The 20,214-nt window shown below is 42.2% G+C and overlaps 1 protein-coding gene across 2 annotated transcripts in view; it reads right to left on the bottom strand.

Moving 5' to 3' along the window:
• Positions 1–17,080, bottom strand: part of ADGRF2 (adhesion G protein-coupled receptor F2) — a 35,767-nt gene extending 18,687 nt beyond the window's left edge. The window contains exons 1-5 of one of the 2 annotated variants that reach the window (XM_005223468.5): positions 16,523–17,080; positions 8,072–8,178; positions 5,230–5,272; positions 3,644–3,795; positions 1,618–1,848 (exon numbers count right to left, since the gene is read on the bottom strand). In XM_005223468.5, the coding sequence (XP_005223525.1) occupies positions 1,618–1,848; positions 3,644–3,795; positions 5,230–5,272; positions 8,072–8,152 (507 nt within the window). In that variant the 5' untranslated portion in view covers positions 8,153–8,178; positions 16,523–17,080. Of the gene's footprint in view, positions 1–1,617; positions 1,849–3,643; positions 3,796–5,229; positions 5,273–8,071; positions 8,179–16,522 lie in introns of those variants that run through there. The other variant, NM_001191262.1, reaches the window with a different exon arrangement.
• Between the last annotated feature and the right edge of the window lie 3,134 nt (positions 17,081–20,214).

Below are 20,214 nucleotides of genomic sequence, written 5' to 3'. Positions count from 1 at the left end.
ATCCCACATGCCATGGAGCATCTAAGCCCGTGCGCTACAACTGTTGAGCCTGTGCTCTAAAGCCTGGGAGCCACAACTGCTGAAGCCCACACACTCTAGAGCCCGGGCTCCGCAATAGGAGAAGTCACCGCAGTAAGAAGCCCTCACACTGTAACGAGAGTAGCCCCTGCTCGCCGCAACGAGAGCAAAGCCTGAGCAGCAACAAAGACCCAGCACAGCCAAGAATACATAAATAGATAAGTAAATAATTAAAATAGTACATAAAAAAGTGGTCCTCCAGCTGGCAGCAAAGGCATCCCCTGGAACTGCCTGGAGATCCAGAATCTCAGGCCCCACCCCAGACCTAGTCAATCAGAATCAGCATCCGTTTCTTAAAACTGAAGTATTGTTGATTTACAGTGTTGTATTAATTACTGTTGTCCAGCAACAGACTCAGTTACACACACACATATATAAATACACATTCTTTTGCATTTCTTTTCCATTATGGTTTATCACAGGATATTGAATACAGTTCCCTGGCTATACAGTAGGACCTTGGTGTTTATCCATTCTCTGTATACTAGTTTGCATCTGCTAATTCCAACCTCCCAATCCATCCCTCTGTCACCACCCTCCCCCTTGGCAAACCACCAGTCTATCTTCTATGTCTATGTAGAACCAGCATCTTAATGAGACTCCCAGGTGAGGTTAGTGCTGCAAGGGAATTGCCTTCCTCGCATTTTGTGCAATGCCTTCCTTCCACATGCCCATTGCCATCATCAATTCCTTTTCATACCTTAGTGAAACTAGCATTTGTTTACCCAGGTCAGAGCACCTATTACGTAATTAGCATCTAATGAATCCCGCTTGTGTGCAGCACCCTGTATAGGAACATTTGTTATTGCTTAGTTGCTAAGTCGTGTCCGACTCTCTTGTGACCCCATGGACAGTAGCCTGCCAGACTCTCTGTCCATGGGATTTCCCAGACAAGAATGCTGGAGTGGGTTGCCATTTCCTTCTCCAGGGAATCTTCCTGACCCAGGGATCAAACCAGTGGCTCCAGCATTGACAGGTGGGTTCTTCATCTCTGAGCCATCAGGGGAGCCCACGTATAGGAACATACCAAATTGGAAGTCGATCCTAGAGGCTAAACTTACTTTTTAATATCCTCTGCTTTGAAGATCAAAGCAAAAAAAAATGGATCTAGTTTCATTTTATATTCCTGAGACAGATATGTATGATTGTTTTCTTTGCACTCAGTTATTTTCCTTTTTTGCAACCAGTTCAGACTCCAGATGAAAGTAAAAAAAAAGTCTCTTTCTCTCTGCAGATCTACCATGGTTCTTAGTTTTCAGTAGCCAGATACTGGAATGTACCCTGGGGTTTGATCCACACCCCATAAGTGGTCTCTCTAAATGTTTGTTGATTGAATGTTTTCACTTTTTCATTCTTCTATTCATTAGCTCTTCATTCACTTATCAATGACGATTTACTAAATACTTGCTGTGCTAAGCACTGGAGATATTGAGATGAAAAACACAGTTCTCAGACCCCCAAAAGCTCACAAAGTATCCAGCTCACCTGCATTCCTTTTCTATCAAGATGATTCTCTGCCACACCCTCACCACCACTCACCTTCATCTTTGTCTCATCGACATCCTTCATTGGCACAGTGGAGATGTTGTGTAAGAGTTGCACAATCAAAGCGATGTTACCCGGAATCCGAGGAGACTTCTGAATGTTCCTGATCACACAGGACAGATTCTGTGGACACTTTTCCATTAACAAATCTGTAATAGTCTCAGGCTTATTGGTATATTCATTTATTTTTGATCCTCCAAATGTTTGAACAGAATTTGAATCTGCCTAAGAAATGGCAAAAAACAACAAAAAGTTTTTTAATGTTCCTTTTGTTTTAAATAGAAAAGGAGTTTTACTAAAATTTAGGACAGTCTGATTACACGATTGTATATTGCATAATGTTTTTGTATTTTACATTCTCAAGCTCATACTCGCTGTGAATAACCTGTTTCTGTTATTCTGTTATTTCTGTTATTCTGTGAAACCTTTTCTGTTTCAACAGAAAAGGAAAGCCCTGCCTTGCCAGCCACCTGCTTCCTGCCCAAAATAGCAACTGTGGTCTTTAGTACACCTCTTCTGACTTCTATTTATGTATGCTGCACATTCATTCTGTAGGTAGATTTCTAGTGCCTTCTAAGCTTATTTCTACTATTCTTGAGGGGCAAAGCGCGAGATATGAGCATATTTTTAAAATAGAAATTCTGAGCTGAATTTGGATGAATCCGTTGGAACATCCATAGAGAAGGACTGAAAGTATTGATAGATCTCCCATGGATTCTGGCTTGAGTCTCACCCTTGAGAGCAAGCAGGGCAAACTATGGCCCCAGGATAATCATCTGATTTGGGGAGGGAGAGTGGGCAGGGCATGCTCCATGGCTTATTCCATAGTTACATAGGGCATATTCCATAGTTACATAAGGAATCAAACCCAGGCTCTCAGCAGTAAGAGTACAGAGTCTTAGCCACTGGATCATCAGGTTAATGTGATAGTCAGCAAGTTGCTGCTGCTGCTAAGTCGCTTCAGTCGTGTCCAACTCTGTGAGACCCCATAGACGGCAGCCCACCAGGCTCCTCCGTCCCTGGGATTCTCCAGGCAAGAACACTGGAGTGGGTTGCCATTTCTTTCTTCAATGCATGAAAGTGAAAGTGAAGTCGCTCAGTCGTATCCAACCCTCAGCGACCCCATGGACTGCAGCCTTCCAGGCTCCTCCGCCCATGGGATTTTCCAGGCAAGAGTATTGGAGTGGGGTGCCATTGCCTTCTCCTTATCACCAAAAATGGCCTGATTTTTGGTAAATATAGTTTTATTGGAACTGATAGATTTATTGGACAAGTACAAACACATTTACCAACCACACAGCCTCATGTCCACTTTCCCCTTATTGAGTGCTACGTGCATAATTTCTTATTTTTTAATTGGAGTATAATTGCTTTACAATGTTGTATTAGTTTTTGCTGCACAACAAAATGAATCAGCTATGTATACATATATCCCTACGCTCTTGAGTCTCCTTCCCACCCACCCCCATCCCACCCCTCTAGGTCATCACAGAGCAGTAAGCTGAGCTCCCTGTGCTATATAACAGCTTCCCACTAGCTGTCTATTTTATACATGGTAGTGTATATATGTCAGTATTACTCTCCTAGTTCGTTCCACCCTCCCCTCCCCTGCCATAGCCACATGTCCATTCTCTATGTCTGTGTCTCTTATTCCTGCCCTACTAATAGGTTCATCTGTACCATTTTTCTAGGTTCCATATATGTACATTAATATACAATATTTGCTTTTCTCTTTCGGGCTTACTTCACTCTGTATGACAGTTTCTAGGTCCAACCACATGACTACAAATGATCCAATTTCATTCATTTTTATGGCAGAATATATATATATATATTTTTTTATGGCTGAATATACATATATATATATATATACAATATTCCATTGTATATATGTACCACAACTTCTTTATCCACCTCGCTGTTGATGGATGTTTAGGTTGCTTCCATGCCCTGACTATTGTCAATTGTGCTGCACTGCTAGTCTGGGGCTCCACTTTGCAAGTGAGAGAAAGGATATTACCTCGAAGATGTTGAAGGCAGTGAGAGTGCGGCAGGACTCAATTACTTTGTGCCATTTCTTTTGCCTGCATAAAAACCCCATATCCCCTGGAGTGTCTGGAGGGCAAGGTTGGCTGCAGTAGGAATTGTCCACACAAGTGCCATGGCATTCACCTGAGAAAAGAAAAGGTGTCAGCATCGGATGGAGAGGTCTGGACTCTGGACCACATGGGCCAGTTACCACAGTGTCCACACAGTGAAGGCACATCAGTCCTATGGACATCAGGTGTCTTTTCTTTGTAAAGTGCAGGACAATTGAAATAGATCAGGGATCATCATTTGTTTCAGTGACAACCTCCTATTAATTCCAACAAACTAGTATCCTGAACTCTAAGGTTTAAAATAGATAAAAATGGTACCATCCCAGCTGAAGTGAGTAAGAGAGAAGAGCCCACAGTTCAGTCCACTAGCTCCCTATCTCACCCCATAGGAACCCCCTAAACACACCTCATGCCTGCAGCTCCCCAAGAATACAGTTTGGAAGCCAGTATGCTTGATAGCCTCTAAGAAATTTCTCAGCTCCAATTTCTTAAAAAGCTAGGAATAAAACCACATATGACCCAGCAATCCCACTTCTAGACATATACCCTGAGGAAACCAAAACTGAAAAAGACACATGTTCCCCAGGGTTCATTGCAGCACTATTTACAATAGCTAGAACATGGAAGCAACCTAGATATCCACCGACAGACGAATGGATAAAGAAGCTGTGGTACATATACACAATGGAATATTACACAGCCATAAAAAGGAACACATTTGAGTCAATGCTAATGAGGTGGGAGAACCTAGAGCCTATTATACAGAGGGAAGTAAGTCAGAAAGAGAAATATAAATATCATACACTGACACATATATATGGAATCTAAAAAGATGGTACTGATGAATTTATCTTCAGGGCAGCAATGGAGAAACAGAGAGAGAGAACCAACATATGGACATGGGGGGAGGGGAGGAGGGAGAGGATGAGATGCACAGAGAAGGTAGCATGGAAACTTACAATATCATATGTGAAATAGATAGCCAGTGGGAATTTGCTGTATGACTCAGGGAACTCAAACCAGGGCTCTGTGACAATCTAGAGGGGTAGGATGGGGAGGGAGATTCAGAAGGGAGGGGACATGGGAGTACCTATGGCTGATTCTTGTTGATGTATGACAGAAAACCACAAAATACTGTAAAGCAATTATCCTTCAATTTTAAAAAAATAAATTTTAAAAAGTATTATACAAAAAATTTCTTAGCTCCAGAACTTTACAAGGAGTTATGTCATCAGCAGGGTGTCATAGACCCCCCCATAGCCACTGTTCTATTTTGAGTTGGTTCAATCCAAAGGATTTATGGCAAAGAACTCTCAGACCAGGATGCAGCAAGAAGGGAGCAGGGGTCAAAGGTACAATTTAAGATGAGAAGAGTAAAAGAAAATCCAGATACATGCCATCGAGGTGTGCCATCTACCACGCCATGAGACAGAGGGCTGAGAAGAGCTCTGCGTTACAACAGATGGATAGGAACACAGCCAACTGTTAGTAACTGCTGCCAACATACCGTGTGGCCTGGTAGACACCTGCTCCTTGCTCTTGCTGGAAGCCTAGGAAGGAAAATTAAAACTCAGGTCAGAAGCAGTCACTAAAATGTGCAGCCAGTGATTCACTTTCACATCTGACTCAGCTCTGATGCCAGCGTGCCACTAAATCTAAGACCATGAATTTGTCACCACGGTCCCATTTCCCCTCAGCCTGAACAGATGTCTTTCCACGGCTATTCAGCAGGAGAACTCCTTCCACTCCAGGAAGAATGATCTGCTTTCTATCTAGGAAATACACCCTGGGCAGATGTGGGCTCACTGGAAATTAATGAAGGTTGAGGTGCAGAACCCCTTGCTTGCATGGGCCCCTTCTTTGTGCTGAAAAAGAGTGTAGCAATGTGTTCACATGATCACTGTTATTGTTGTTTAGCTGCTAATTCGTGTCCAACTCTGCGACTCCATGGACTGTAGCCCGCCAGGCTCCTCTGGCCATGGGATTTCCCAGGCAAGCATATTGGAGTGGGTTGCCATTTCCTTCTCCAGGGGATCTTCCTAACCCAGGGATCAAACTCACGTCTCCTTCATTGGCAGGCAGATTATTTACCACCGAGGCACCAGGGAAGCTCCATCATTATCATATGTTTGATTAAATTTTCAGAAGCAAAATAGTTTAGCCATCATCTGTTCAGTCCTTTTTTTTTCTTTTTCCAACTCCCCCTCCTTCTCTCTTATTTTGGAGAGCACTCGAAGGATGTAGCTGTTTGGGGTAGAAGTTGAGTTGGGTATATGTTTAGTTTGGATTCAAAAGCATATATTTATGTAGTTTGCAGTCGTATCTGCATTACAAGGAGGACATCAACATATAAGAGGCATTCGTTCTCAGAGTATTTACAATTTGTCATAGAACAAGAAAATCGTACGTGCTCAAGATACCTTGCAACTAACATATGAAAAAAATTTGGTTTCCCCAAATTTGACAACAGTCTTTCTTACATGTTTACATAACATTATTAACAATGAATTGAGAAGCTGAAAACTATTTTTTTTAACTAGCAATAAGAATGAAAAAAATCTGATCATCAATTTTAGAGGTAAAACTGAAGCATCTTTCTATTTTTCTTACAGAAAAAAACTACAAAATTATTGACATGTAACTATGCAGCCAAAAAATGTAGAGAGGAAATCTTGGCAGTTTATTTATAAAAATATTGTTATTAATTTATTACTGGAGGGACTGCCCTGAGAGTCCAGTGGTGAAGACTCCATGCTTCCAATGTAGGGGACACAGGTTTGACCTCTGGTGAGGGAACTGAGATCTCACATGCCACTCGGTGCCAACCAAATAAATAAATAGATGCATGGACATGCAAACATTTCAAGATGCCCTCAGCCCATCTTGAGTGGATCATGATCTCCAATGCACCATAACAAAGCACTTCAAAATGAACAATTCTGGATAACACTTGGCCCATTAAACAGACTCCAGTGAGGTCACATCCTGCTAGTCAGATAGGAAGGCAGAAGGCAATGGTATGTTATTTACAAGAAATTCTGGAAACTGTCTTCTTAAGTGAAGGAACTGATTCACTTCCAGTTAATCTGCCAAAGTCCATGTATACAACTCCACCTGATCTCTTCATTTCTAGGGTGGTATCCGGTCTGGGCCACTTAAGCTTCAGATAGTAACAATCCATGGACAGAGCAGCTTGGCAGGCTACAGTCCGTGGGATTGAAAAGAGTCAGACACAACTGAGCAACTAACACACACACACACACACACACACAGAGCAATAATCCTCAGACTAATACTACGAACAAGACACTTGCAAACCCATCACCTGTTAAACCCACAGAACTGCCTGAGAGAGGTTGGAAGACAGATAGCACCCCAAAAAAGCTCAGCCCCCAGCAACTTGTAAATTGAGAAGAAAAGGATGGAACATTTCTGGTAAGGTGAGTCCGCGATAATCAAGAAAACAAAGGCAGCCTCCCATGCTCAGCCTCCAAGTTCTGTCTTGTGGAAGAGTGTGGATGAGGAAATGAAGAGGAAATAGTACAGAACTGTGGAGTTGGGTGCCTCCTGGAAAAGGCCTTTCTGAGGGAGTCTCTAAGTTTTCCCAGAAACTGGGCTGTAACTCAGTATTAGGGGGAGGGGCGTCATGGAGAAAATTCCCATCCAGGGGCACATTATTTACAGAGTGAATATTATTTGGAAACTTCTAGAAAGAATTCTTTAGCTTTTTATTTTATATCGGATTATAACTGCTAACCATTTTGCGATAGTTTCAGGCGAACAGCAAAGGGGCTCAGTTATACATATACATGTGTCCACTCTCCCCCAAACCCCCTCCCATCCAGGCTGCCACCTGACCAAGGTGCTCACTGCTCCTTCCTGCCCATTGGTGGTGTTCACCATCAGACTTCTCGAAGGAGATGCCATTTTGGGTGGGACAGTGTCTCACGGTGCTGGGACCATTCCTAAATCCTGCTCACTCAATGCCATTAACCATTTCCCAGTCAAGGTTGGAGATTTCCCTACAGTTTGGATGGTAAAGAATCTGCCTGCAATGCAGAAGACCCGGGTTCAATTCCTGGGTCAGGAAGATCCCTTGGAGAAGAGATAGGCTACCCACTCCAGTGTTCTTGGGCTTCCCTTGTGGCTCAGCTGGTAAAGAATCCGCTGGCAATGTGGGAGACCTGGGTTCGATCCCTGGGGTCACAAAGAGTCAGACACAGCTGAGCGACTTTCACTTTCACCCCTTCTTCTACATACCCTTCAGCTCAGATGGGCTGCCTAACTCATGGGTTCTAGTTTCCATTTGGTCTCCCCACCAGTTCATCCTCCCACCTCCCTCTTCTCACCTGGCATAACGTCCTGCAGGACTCTGTGGCCAAAAGAAACACGAAGCCGTACAGCAAGAGCAAAAGCATCTGAGTCATCATCTTCAACACAGTTGCCTTTCTGGCTACTAGAAGAACAAACGAAAAGGCAAAATGTCTCCAATCGGAAGCTTTCAGTGTTCCATGCAGAACCAGTCAGCCTGAGACTGGGTTCTGTCCTTAGCGCTGTCTGCTTGGGCTCCACTGCTTCAGAGGTGGGGTCCCTGTGGTCTCCCTAGACCTTACCAGGATGCCGCAGGTATGCGCACCAGCTGGCCCTGGGAGGTGCAGGCAATCGCTGTGATAACCTTCAGGTTCTGCTGTTGTCTTGCATGTAACACCTAGCATGCGAATCCCTCCAAAGGCATCTGCCTACTGGGGTGTGACATATCCAGCCCATATTTGGGGAGCAGGAAGGATGGCACACTCTCTGGGTTAGGCAGGGCTGAGAAAGCTGTGGGTGGCTAGGGTGGAAGGTGAGCTGGCATTCCCACATGCAAACTCAGATTAGAATCACTTTTGAAGGAGAGTAAGCACCAGGCTTGACCTGTGGTCCCTCATTTCCCCCTAACTCTGGAGCTGTATTTTCATAGGTAGGTAGCAGCTCCTTCAAAATGGATCTTAGACATGCCCTGGTATTGTTATTTCTGCCAAAACTGATGTCAAAACTAAAATGATTTCTTAGCATCTAGAACCGTGCTGGACACATGATGGGGACATAGAAAATTCCATAAGAAAGAAGAAAGGTAGGACCGAGAGAAGGGAGACCGGAAGAACTGAGGATTTGCATCAGAGTCCATGCTATATAGATATAAATTTTAATAACTTCAATATTTTTCATCCCTGAGTAAGATATTCTTTGAGAGGTGTTTCTTTACTTTCAGATAAAGAAGGAGAAGGCTTGGATGTCATCAACAAAGACCAGGAGCTTTTACAATGGTTGATACTATTTGACCATTTTTTGGTGAAAGATAAATAGTCTTTATCCCAACTATGCATAATTCTATAGAAAACAATGCCATTATTTTAAAGACTAGGCAAATTACATTTTAAAATCATGTTTGCTGCATTGAAATGATTGTCTAGCTGAAGTTCCACTGAAATCGAATGATTATTTAAAATATTTTGCAGTGCCTGTTTCAGACCATCATTAACAGTTTTCTGAAGGTCCTATAGTATTTTATTCTCCTTTAATTAAAAAGAATTCTTTTAATTGAACTGTAGTTGGTTTACAATATTGTGTTAGTTTCACATGTACAGCAAAATGAGTCAGTTAAACACACACACACACACACACACATATATATATATATATATATATATATATATATTCTTTTTTCAAATTCTTTTCCTATTTAATTCCTGGGTCAGGAAGATCCCCTGGAGAAGGAAATGGCAACCCACTCCAGTACCCTATGCCTGGAAATCCCATGGATGGAGAAGCCTGGTAGGCTACAGTCCATGGGGTCTCGAAGAGTTGGACACGACTGAGCGACTTCATTTCACTTCACTTTCCTATTTAAGTTGTTACATAGTAGTTTCCTGTGCTATCCAGTAGGTCCTTGTTGGTTATCCATTTTAAATTCAGCAGTGTATACATGTCAATCCAAACTCCCTAAATATCCCTTCCCCCCAACCCCCACCCCTGCTTTTCTTAGCAAACATAAAATGAGCTTCCCGTCTCCAAGTAATGCCTTAACAGAAATTAAACAATGGTGTCCTAAACAGAAATTAAACAATGACAGCAAGGATGACTACTTTCCGTGTCCCCTCAACATCTCGGGAAGTCGCAGTCCAATGGCACTCCTGAAGCACCACCCATTGGGTGGCAACTTGGCTAGGGTTTGCTCCCTGGAGATCTCCAGACCCTTGAAGTCAAAGCCAGACAAGTAGACATGACAGGAAGTGTCCCCAAGTTTCAGATTCCACAAAGCAATTCCCATATTTGTTAGCAATTCAATTCTGAAATATTTCTTCCTACCTTTATGTCAAATTCCTCCATCCCGAAAGCCATAGGTTGAGTGACAAAGACAAAACAGGCAGAAAGAAAACATACGTGCTGCACCCTGGCTTGTGCTTTGCATATGGCTCCATCGGAAACAAACATCTGTTTAATTTAAACACACTCACACACACAAGTGATAGAGACCAGAGCAGCTCTATAGAATGATTGGGGGTGGGGGGGGACTCTACAACTTTAACCCTTAAATCTTGACTAGGAAAAAAAGAAAGTATTGGAATAGCAATCATGGCAAACACAAACAAGAGTCAAGAAAACTCCAGACATATTTTGATCAGACACCCAGGAGTATTTCAATCACCAGCCTGGTCAGCTGAGTCTGCGGCTCCTACTTGCATAATTAGGTTTCGAGGTGAATTGCTGAGGCTTCTAGTGAGACCCACAAAACACTATGTAATTTCCCAGACAGACTGTGGGAATACACTTCAGATGATCTCAGGAGTGGAAGATTCCATAGCGTCTATCCTGTAGACATTGTACTCTTTCACCCCTAGTCAATGGCCAATCCCTTCCTCCTGCCTAAATGCAGACACTATGAAAGGCAAGAGATTGGTAAAACAAATAGACACTGTCTATTACTGTGTGTCTGACACTATATTTACATTCACTCTTGTAATGCCTTTGGATAGTTCTAAGTAACTGAGTGATTGCCACAATTTTTTTTTTTTTTTAATTAAGGGGCTAAAAGTTGACCCTGGCTAACCTCATAGTTACTAAGTGGCATGGCTAAGATTTAAACCCAGATCTGCAATTTTTTTCAGTATATCACATGTCTTTTCTGATATAAGAAAGAGCTGAGCTTTGTATGGAGTTAATTCCTTCAGAACATTTCACATATAACTTTCACCTTGACCTCATAAAATTTTATGCGGTAAACAAAAAAGTTACCATTTTTCCTTTTTTATCAAAGAGGAAATTGTCCAGATAGAAGGTGGCTTTTCCAAGATCATACTCCAAGTTACTAGAAGAACCAGATTCTTTTGACTCCTGATCAAGGGCTTTTTAAACTATATCGATCTGTCCCTGTCCTCCTTCCTGTCCTCACTGGAGACGTAAAAGAACTGATCACTATCTCTATCTCTCAGTAAAAAAAATTATACACATAGAGAGACAGATGGAAATAGTGATGTCAGAGATAGATGATAAATAGAGAGATCTAGGTTTAAATAATCTTTTAGAAACATACAAACTAAGTAGAATTGCCTTCAGAACTCCTTCAGTCTTCATCCTGAGTCATCTCCATGCTGTGCCCAGATGCTCAGGGTCTCATTTTGACTCCAGTCTAAAAATCTCTGTCCTTGGACAAAGCTCCTTCCTTACTCTGAAGCAAACTTTGCCACATCAATGAGCTCCTTTCTCAGATCTTAGCCATTTGGAATTCTTCTGACTGCCAAGAACTACCTTCAGTCAGGCTGACTACCAATAATGCAAAAGTGAATATTAATGGTTTGTGATTTAATCATCCCAGGTACGTGTACATTCTAACAGGAATTTCCCAGAGGCAATCTCTCCAACTTTGGCCACCTGATACGAAGAACTGACTCATTGGAAAAGATCCTGATGCTGGGAAAGATTAAAGGCAGGAGGAAAAGGGAACGACAGAGGATGAGATGGTTGGATAGCATCACCAACTCAATGGACATGAGTTTGATCAAGTTCCAGGAGTTGGTGATGGATAGGGAAGCCTGGAGTGCTTCAGTCCATGGGGTCGCAAAGAGTCGGACACAACTGAGCAACTGAACTGAACTAAACCTCTCCAACAGTAGGAAGTAAAGGCACTGACCTTGGTCAACGGGCCAAATTCCTGGGCACAAGGATGACCCTCTATGATCCCAACCATATCCGCAGAACCACCTCCTCTGATATGTTTATGTAAGTCCTCTGTTTTCTCCAGATGCCCAGTTTTTTGAACTTTCCATCAATTTCATTGGTTCCCCTGAGCCTTGGCAAGCTTCACTAACCTCCTTTTGAATTGGATGTTTTTCTCTTTATGCATGCAGATTTCAAGCCATGATGAGTAATGAATTACTCACACCTGAAAGGTAAACAGCAAACAGGTAGGAACATGGGTTGATGGTGTCTATGCAGGCACTTGGTAAAGGTGTACCCCAAGAACCACCAGCCTCATGAGTCACCACAAAACCAAAGAGAGAATTTACTCTGACAGAGACAGCTGAGATAAATTCAAGAGATCATAAACATATACAAAATTTGGAAAAGAAGATTAAGTAACTAGGTAAACCCAAACTATTGTGGCTTTGAAGCACTTCTGGGACTCCATCATATAGAAGTAACTTGAAGTACAGAAAAAAGCATGATTATGTAAGTTTGCTGATCACGCTTGGATAATATATAGTAGGTGGCACTAATGGTAAAGAATCAGGCTGCCAATGCAGGAGACGCGAGAGACGGGGGTCCATCCCTGGGTCAGGGAGATCCCGTGGAGTAAGAAGTGGCAACCCACTCCAGTATTCTTCCCTGGAAAGTTACATGGACAGGGGAGCCCAGCAGGCTACAGTCCATGGGGTCACAAAGAGTCAGACACGACTGAGCGACTGCACACGTAACTGTCAAATAATAATACAGTGCATAGTAAATTCTGATAAATCTATATAAAGGAATATTACACAAATATTAAAAATGTTTATGAAGAGCTTTGATAATATATTAGTATGAGGTAGCAGTGTTTTATATATATATATATATATATATATATACATGTATAATTTTGTAATAGTAATGGGACATCAGTCAATAGGATGCAACAGTCTCATGGGTTATCTTTGTGAACTTTAGCTCCATCTTATTTGACATTTGGTATTCTCTCATTTATATTATATATATATGAAAATAGCTGTTCACAACTCATATGTATGGAAATTATGATATTTTCTAATATAAATAGAAAGAGGAGAATGTTTCCAAATAGATCTTCAGAAATTTTTTAAAAACTGTGGAGGGGCTTCCCTGGTGGTTTAGTGGTAAAGAATCCGCCTGCCAATGCAGGAGACACGAGCTTGCTCCCTGATCTGGGAAGATCTCACATGCTGCAGAGCAACTCAGCCTGTGTGCCACAGTATTGAGCCCATGCTCTAGAGCCGGGGGAGCTGCAGCTACTGAGCCCACGAGCTGCCAACGACTGACATCCTCTCGCCCTAGAGCCGGCGCTCCTCAACAAGAGAAGCCACACTGAGAAGCCTGAGCACTGCAACAGAGAGTAGCCCTTGCAGCAACAAAGACCCAGCACAGCCAAAAATTAAATAAAAAAAAAAAATTATTTTTTTTTAAATAGTGAGGAGTTTAAAAAAAAACAAACAACAACCCAATATGGAAACAAGGCATCACCTAACTCCTAAACCTGAAACAATATGTCAGTCCTGTTCAGCTCTGAGTTTCTGAAAAGAGACACTGCTCCTCCTGTGGTCCCTTAGGTGTCACATTCTTTCTTGTTCTCTGTGCCTTTTCTCTATGTTCACTTAGGTCTTGCTGGAATGTATCTTCTCAAACTTCTGCAATGAAGATCTTTGAGTGGTGAATCCTCTTAATCTTTCCTTCCTGAAGATTCCTGAGGTGAGGACTGGTCTACCCAGCTTGGGTCAGCTGCCTTCCCCTAATCCAATCAGCTGTGGCCAGGCCCATCTTTCAGCTCCATGTGCAGTAAACACGGAAGACATAGGCAGTTTCTAGAAAAGTGTGGGTGGGGTGAGGGTTTATCTAGGCAAAATGATTAATAATGCAATAATAATAATAGGTGTCCAATGTATCCCTCCAACAGAAATGCAAATTGAGTCCTAAACTGTTGCATCTGAGAATATCTGTTGATAAGCCAAAGCCATTATTTCCTATTTTAGCTATTTTTCAAATTATGTCATTGTTTTCAAAACACTCACTCTCTTCTAGAGAAGCTGAAAGAGACAGCAGCCCACGCCAGTAGTTTTCAACTTTACACGTTAGGATTCCCAGAGAGCTTTATTTTTAATTGCCAATGTCTGGATCCTACCCCAGAACCACTGAATCGGGATTTCTGACAGTAAGGCTCAAACACTAATATTTTTCCCCAAACTTTTTATTTTGAATAATTTCATTACTACTGAAAAGTTGAAAGAATAGTACAGTGAAAACCTACATATCCTCCACTTAGATTGCACTAATTATTAACATTTAGGGATGAGTAGGGTTTTTTTTTTTTTAACTCCCCAGCTGATGTTAGTGTGATGGGATTGAGAACACCCCTAACTACAAAACAAAAAAGAGCACAAAATTAAGTAGATACGGCAAGAAAGATAAAGATTAAAAATGGCGTCCTGGCGACCCTCAAGATCCTGTATTTCATGCCCTGGGTTCTATGAGCCACCTTAGTATCATCATCATAAAATCACCTTCGGGGCTTAAAGTAGCATGATTTAGGACTTTGTTTATTGCTATCAAAAGGGTCAAGAATAATATTCAGAGGCAATAGAATTCTATAACCTCTTTCCTAATATTCAGAGGCAATAGAATTCTATAACCTCTTTCCTAATTTAGCAACAACAACAGAGGGTTTATTGACTTGAAAGATCAAGATTACATTAAGAGGAATATACTTTTTTCTTACCAACCCAAGAATTGAACCAGGATCTACTGCCCGGCAGGCAGATTCTTTACCATCGGAGACACCAGGGAAAGACCTTTTAAAAACCAGAAGCTGTGTATTCCCAAGAGAGTGGGATTAAAGATAACTAGACCACAGGCTATGGTTTTGTGGAAGCAGCAACCGCTAAAGTAGCCGGTTGGTGAATCAAGTCAAACCTTGCACAAGCCAGGCTCCATCTGAAAGGGGAGGTGTGGGGAGGAGGAGGAGAGGGAGGGGAATGGTGTGTCCCCGAGGTGACAAGTATTGTATCATAACACTGATGTGGTTTAGAATCACCAAAACCTGATAATAAAAGTAGACTGAATCTCAGTTAGTTCTATTATTCTTTTCAGACATATTTAAACATATGATTGTCTACGGATACTGCCTCCCATTATTGGCTGGACCCGGGCAAACCACCTCTACTCCCAACGCCTGTGCCTCTGCACCCATGTCCAATTTTAGCAAGATCAGGCGGTCACCAGGCTTGGAGCTGTCCCCTGATCACCTCATATTCGAATGACAGCCTTGGTTTCTGTTTACAAAATACCATTTATTTTGCAAAAAGACAATGATGCCATAACTCTATATCATGCAAATACTGTTGGAAAGGGGTTTAGGTCTGTATGATCTTAAGATGTCTCTAAAGACAGAAAATAGTTTTTGCTGTCTTTTAAGTTTTGCAGGGGTTTGTGTTTTTTTTGGTCTTTATTGAATTTGTTACATGTTTTATGTTTTGGGTTTTTTGGCCTCAGGCATGTGGGATCTTAGTTCCCTGACCAGGGATAACCTTCACCCCTGCATTGGAAGGCAAAGTTTTAACCACTGAGTCACCAGGGAAGTCCCAGTTTTACAGTTTTTAAAGCTAAACAAAAATCATTCCTGTGAGCTACAAATAAACTGATTTTCCCAAACCGTAAAAATATGAATGAACTTTCTAGGAGAAAATTTAATAAACCCAAATAATGTGAGGTCCAGTCAAGCCTCATTCTTTAATCGGGCAAGTTTACTTTAGAGGGGAAAACTCATTTTGTCAAAATTCAAAGAGAAAAAAGTTTTTAAGCAGAACTAAACTTTCAAAATTCACACTCAACAATACAAAGAATCCTTCTGAAAAAGGAAAGAATCAAATTAAGCACCAATTTCAACAATATTTTAAGGAAGAACATGAAAAGCAATGGACATGGAGATGTTTGGGTGTCTACCATCTCTCCTCGACCCGCCATACAAAGAACACAAGTCAAGAGAAATCTACCCAAACTTTGTATTCCTCCTGAGAAAGTCTGATCTCAGGAAAACAGTGTTTAGGATCAGGAATTCTTAATGCCATAGGTTAGTCATTAGAAATGCAGAATTTGTGTGTGTAAGGGTGTAAAAAGATTCCTCCGTATTCAAGGAGACTTTAAGGCTGGTGATGACTTAATAATAAGCCAAAATTATAGACAAAACATTACAAAGTGTGATGAGGGAAATTATGATTTTTAAAAAGTTAATTAGCTTCTGTATCTGTACTTAATCACTGTCAAGTCATCAAAGAAAAATTCCTTTAAAGATTCTACTTTCCTGGCCTCTGTTTGCATGGGATCAGAGAAGTGGAGAGTAATAAATAAAAACAAAAATATTGTCCTACCAGATTAGTGCTCTTATTGAATTATGCCAAGTGCCCCTAGGTTACCAAATTCCTTTTTAAGACTCTCTGTATATGTTAATGAAAGCCCACACCACACAGCCTCACTGGCTGCTCATCTCTGAAGTTCTCCAAAGGAAGGCCTTGGACTGAGAAGGTCATGGGGCTACTCACCGTGGCTAGCCAACGACACGGGCGACTTTGTCACTGGCAAATTCGACCTGCTCCCGGCAGCTGGAGACGCAGATGTCAAAGACTTCCCTTTGCCATATCTCACAGCAAACCAGCAAGCTGGGCCCCTGTATCTCTGAGCCGTCAATTTAGCCCTGAATGGTGGCTCCCCTGGCTGAGACAGTCAGGCTGGGCTCTGCCTGACAGGCAGCCAGCCCCATATGCCCTGCAGCCTGCCAGGCAAGTCCTGCCTGGGAGTAGCCCCTGCCGTGGGAGGGGCAGCGTGGTGGAGAATGGATGAGTCATACACGAGGTGAACACATGCAGACTCTCACAAAAGGCCAAGGCTTCTCTTTCTGGCAAAGGATCCAGGACTATAGAGACGGCACAAGATTTGTGGTATTAGGTCACAGCTACTAACATCCTCACGCATCTGCCTAAGCCTGAAAATGGGATACGGGAAACACAAGTGTCTGTGCTTGGAGCTCTTTGGCTGGCTTTCTGGTCACGAAGATTATGGTCGTATGGTTTGCTAATTGTCTCTGGGTGTCCCTAGTTCAGATACAAGGTGGCACTGCCATTCCCAACCTCCTTGTAGTTGGATGGGGTCATGCAAGTTGTTCTGCCATGAGGACCAGCAATTTAAAATGGTAGCCACTCCATCCTGACTTCCTTGTAACAAGTATGGGGCCTGTTGACCTCTGATGGACATGAGTAAAAGGTGACGATTATTTCTAGTTGCTAAAATTTGTGGGCTATTTGTTACTTCAGCCATAACTTAGCCTCTGCTGATAGATACAAGGACCAAGGCTCTTGGAAGATGACATAGATAGTTATACATCTTTCTAACTTTGAAACCCTCACAAATCGTTTTCAAATTTTTTTAGCATTCATGGACTTTCTAGCTCTCCCAAGTCCATGTTTCAAAAACCACACTCACATTTATCTAAGGTGTGGCATTTTCAAAACTTGTATTAAAGGGTTCTTGTAACACAGAAAGAGGCACTCATTTTCAATCCCAGAGATCCCTCATCCTCATTTTGCTTCCTGGGTCTTCTTTTGCTCCGGATCTTCTAAGGAAAGAAATCTGAGAATCCCCTTTGGGGCCAAAACCCACTCAAGTTCCACCAGCGGATGGAAACGCTCAGTATTTTCATTGTATATGTACCATACACCCAGGCGTCCCCTATATTAGTGGATATATGTAAATTATGTAAATTTCACAGCTGACCTCTCAGAGCTCACCGTCTTATTGGGAAAAAGAAGAAACATAGATGTGAGACTTCCCTGGTCATCCAGTGGCTAAGAATCCACTTGCCAATGCAGGTTCAATCCATAGTTGGGGAACTAGATCCCACATACCTTGGAGCAACTAAGGCTGTGTGCCACAGCTACTGAGCCCGAGTGCCCTAGAGCTGTGCTCCACGGCAAGAGAAGCCACTGCAATGAGAAGCCTGTGCCCCGAAACTAGGGAGTAGCACCTGCTCGCCACAACTAGAGAAAGCAACTAGAGAAAGCAACTAAGCACAGCAACTAAGACCCAGCACCTTAATCAGTCAATCAGTAAGAGAAACATAAACGTGGAAAACGAGTAAGACCAAAGCAAGGATGGGTTGATGAAGGCTGGTCCAGGGTCACGTGATGCAGCCTGCAGGCCTGGAAGGGCACCTCCAGGTTATAGTGATGGCAAAGTCGTGGCAACAGGAGAAACTGAGGCTCATAGTTCATATGCTGGCTTAACTTTTCTTGAGCATCTACTAGAGACACAGAATATGAAAGACAGAGGTGTTCTTGGGGATCATCCAAGCCCAACCTCACACTGCCCACAGGAGAAAACCAGTTCATTTATTTTTACCAGGGACTCTCAACTTTGGAAAAGGCGAGTCTTGGCCTAAATTAAGTACAGCAGAGCTCATCAGCATGGCTTGAATCTCATCACCAGTTTCTCTCTGACTCATTCATGGCACACTGGTTGAAGCTTTTCATCATGTTGTTCCAAATCTCCAAAACCCACTGTCTCTTTCTTGAGGAAGTCTCCACAGCTTGAAGTGAAACTGAGTGCCCTCCTTTTGCATATAATTACCTTATCATGACTTTTGTAATGTTGGAATTGGAATCTTCCCATCTGAAGTCATCTTCACCAGGGTTGCGACCTAACCTGTCTTGTTCGTTTCACTCTTGCTTACAAACTGGGTCACATTCCTTTTCCTTTCCATTGGCCTCTCCTGCCACCTGAAAGGCCTCCACCCATCTCCACCCAGAGTGATGGCCTCCACCCATCTCCACTCATTCTTGTCCTCAAGTGTCTACTCTGCTTTTGGAGCACCCACCAGGAACTAACGTGGCCCAGGTCCCCCTCTGCACCACCGAGATATGTGGTACACAAGATTGGCACCACTTCATCATTTAGGTTTTGGCTCAAATGTCATTTCAGAGAGGCATCCTCTGATTTGGTAGCCATTTATTTACCTAGCCAAGGTCATTCTGTCTTCTTGCCAAAAATCTAGACTTGATGACTCATCATTATTTTGAACCAACGATGACAATGCAAGTCCTCTTACTGATCACTGAATTAGATGTAGATGGATGGCCATTTGTATTCAATGAGGTTTAGTGGGAAGTCTGCTGGGGGATAAGGGAACTTCTAGGAAGGATTTCTCCTGATAAAATGAGGGAGCTACACCAGGGGGAAAAATTTATCTTGCCCCTCTTCATCTCCCTTGTTCTCCCTTCTGCTTTTGGCAGCTGTAAGAGGATGTAACATCTGCAGCTATGGAAGTCATCTTGCAACTGCAAGGAAAATGTCAATGTATTGAAGATGGGGAAACAGATTGAAAAATTCTTGGTCCTTAATGATACCACTAACTTACTGAACCCACCCTGGGATCGATAACTTCTGGACTTTTTTGATAAATAATTAGTGCTCCTAGGATTGATATGATCATAAGATTTTCTATTATATGTAGTCAGAGTAGCTTGACTGATACTCTAGTGCCCTCTCCAAAGTAGCACCCGTCATTATCTATGATATTCCATGTATTTTCTTCATACATATCACCAGTGCAAATTATCATACTTATTGAAATATTATTGGTTGGTTTTCTTCCCTCACTAGAAAGTAAACACCATGGAGACAGGAACCTGTCCAATTTTATCACTGCTGTATTTTCAGCACATAGAACAGTAGCTGGTGTCTTGTAGGAGCTTGATAAATGTGTATTATTCAAGTGATTGGATGAATAAATACCTCTGGTGACAACTCTTTGATACTTAACTATCTCTTATGGCAGATTGTGAGTTCCATTAGATCAGAGACCTAGATTTAATTATTTTTATCCCCCACCCCCAAACTAACAGACTGCTTGGCATACAGTAGGTAATTAATAAATAGTTGATGGATGGAGACATATGCTCTCTGGGCCCTTCCTTCAATAACCATGCCTCCATTTAGGACACAGCTCCTGAGAATCTCATATTGGACACCTTGGTGAAGGAATTCTGAACGGTCATCTCAGGACAGTTTCGCTTACAAGAGAATTTTATGAGAGTCTTAACCTGGCATAAAATCCTTGAGATTGGACTCACAGACCAAACTTCTGATGAAGTACTTCCAGTAATCAAGAGCTGATCCCATCAGAAGGCAGTGCTTACAATCCCATCGCAATTATGGGATATCACAATTATCCCTGAGTGGA

Source organism: Bos taurus, chromosome 23 (assembly GCF_002263795.3).
Source record: "Bos taurus isolate L1 Dominette 01449 registration number 42190680 breed Hereford chromosome 23, ARS-UCD2.0, whole genome shotgun sequence".
Classification (NCBI taxonomy): domain Eukaryota; kingdom Metazoa; phylum Chordata; class Mammalia; order Artiodactyla; family Bovidae; genus Bos; species Bos taurus.
Note: the sequence above shows the minus strand (reverse complement) of the source record. Positions and strands in the feature narration are given on the sequence as shown.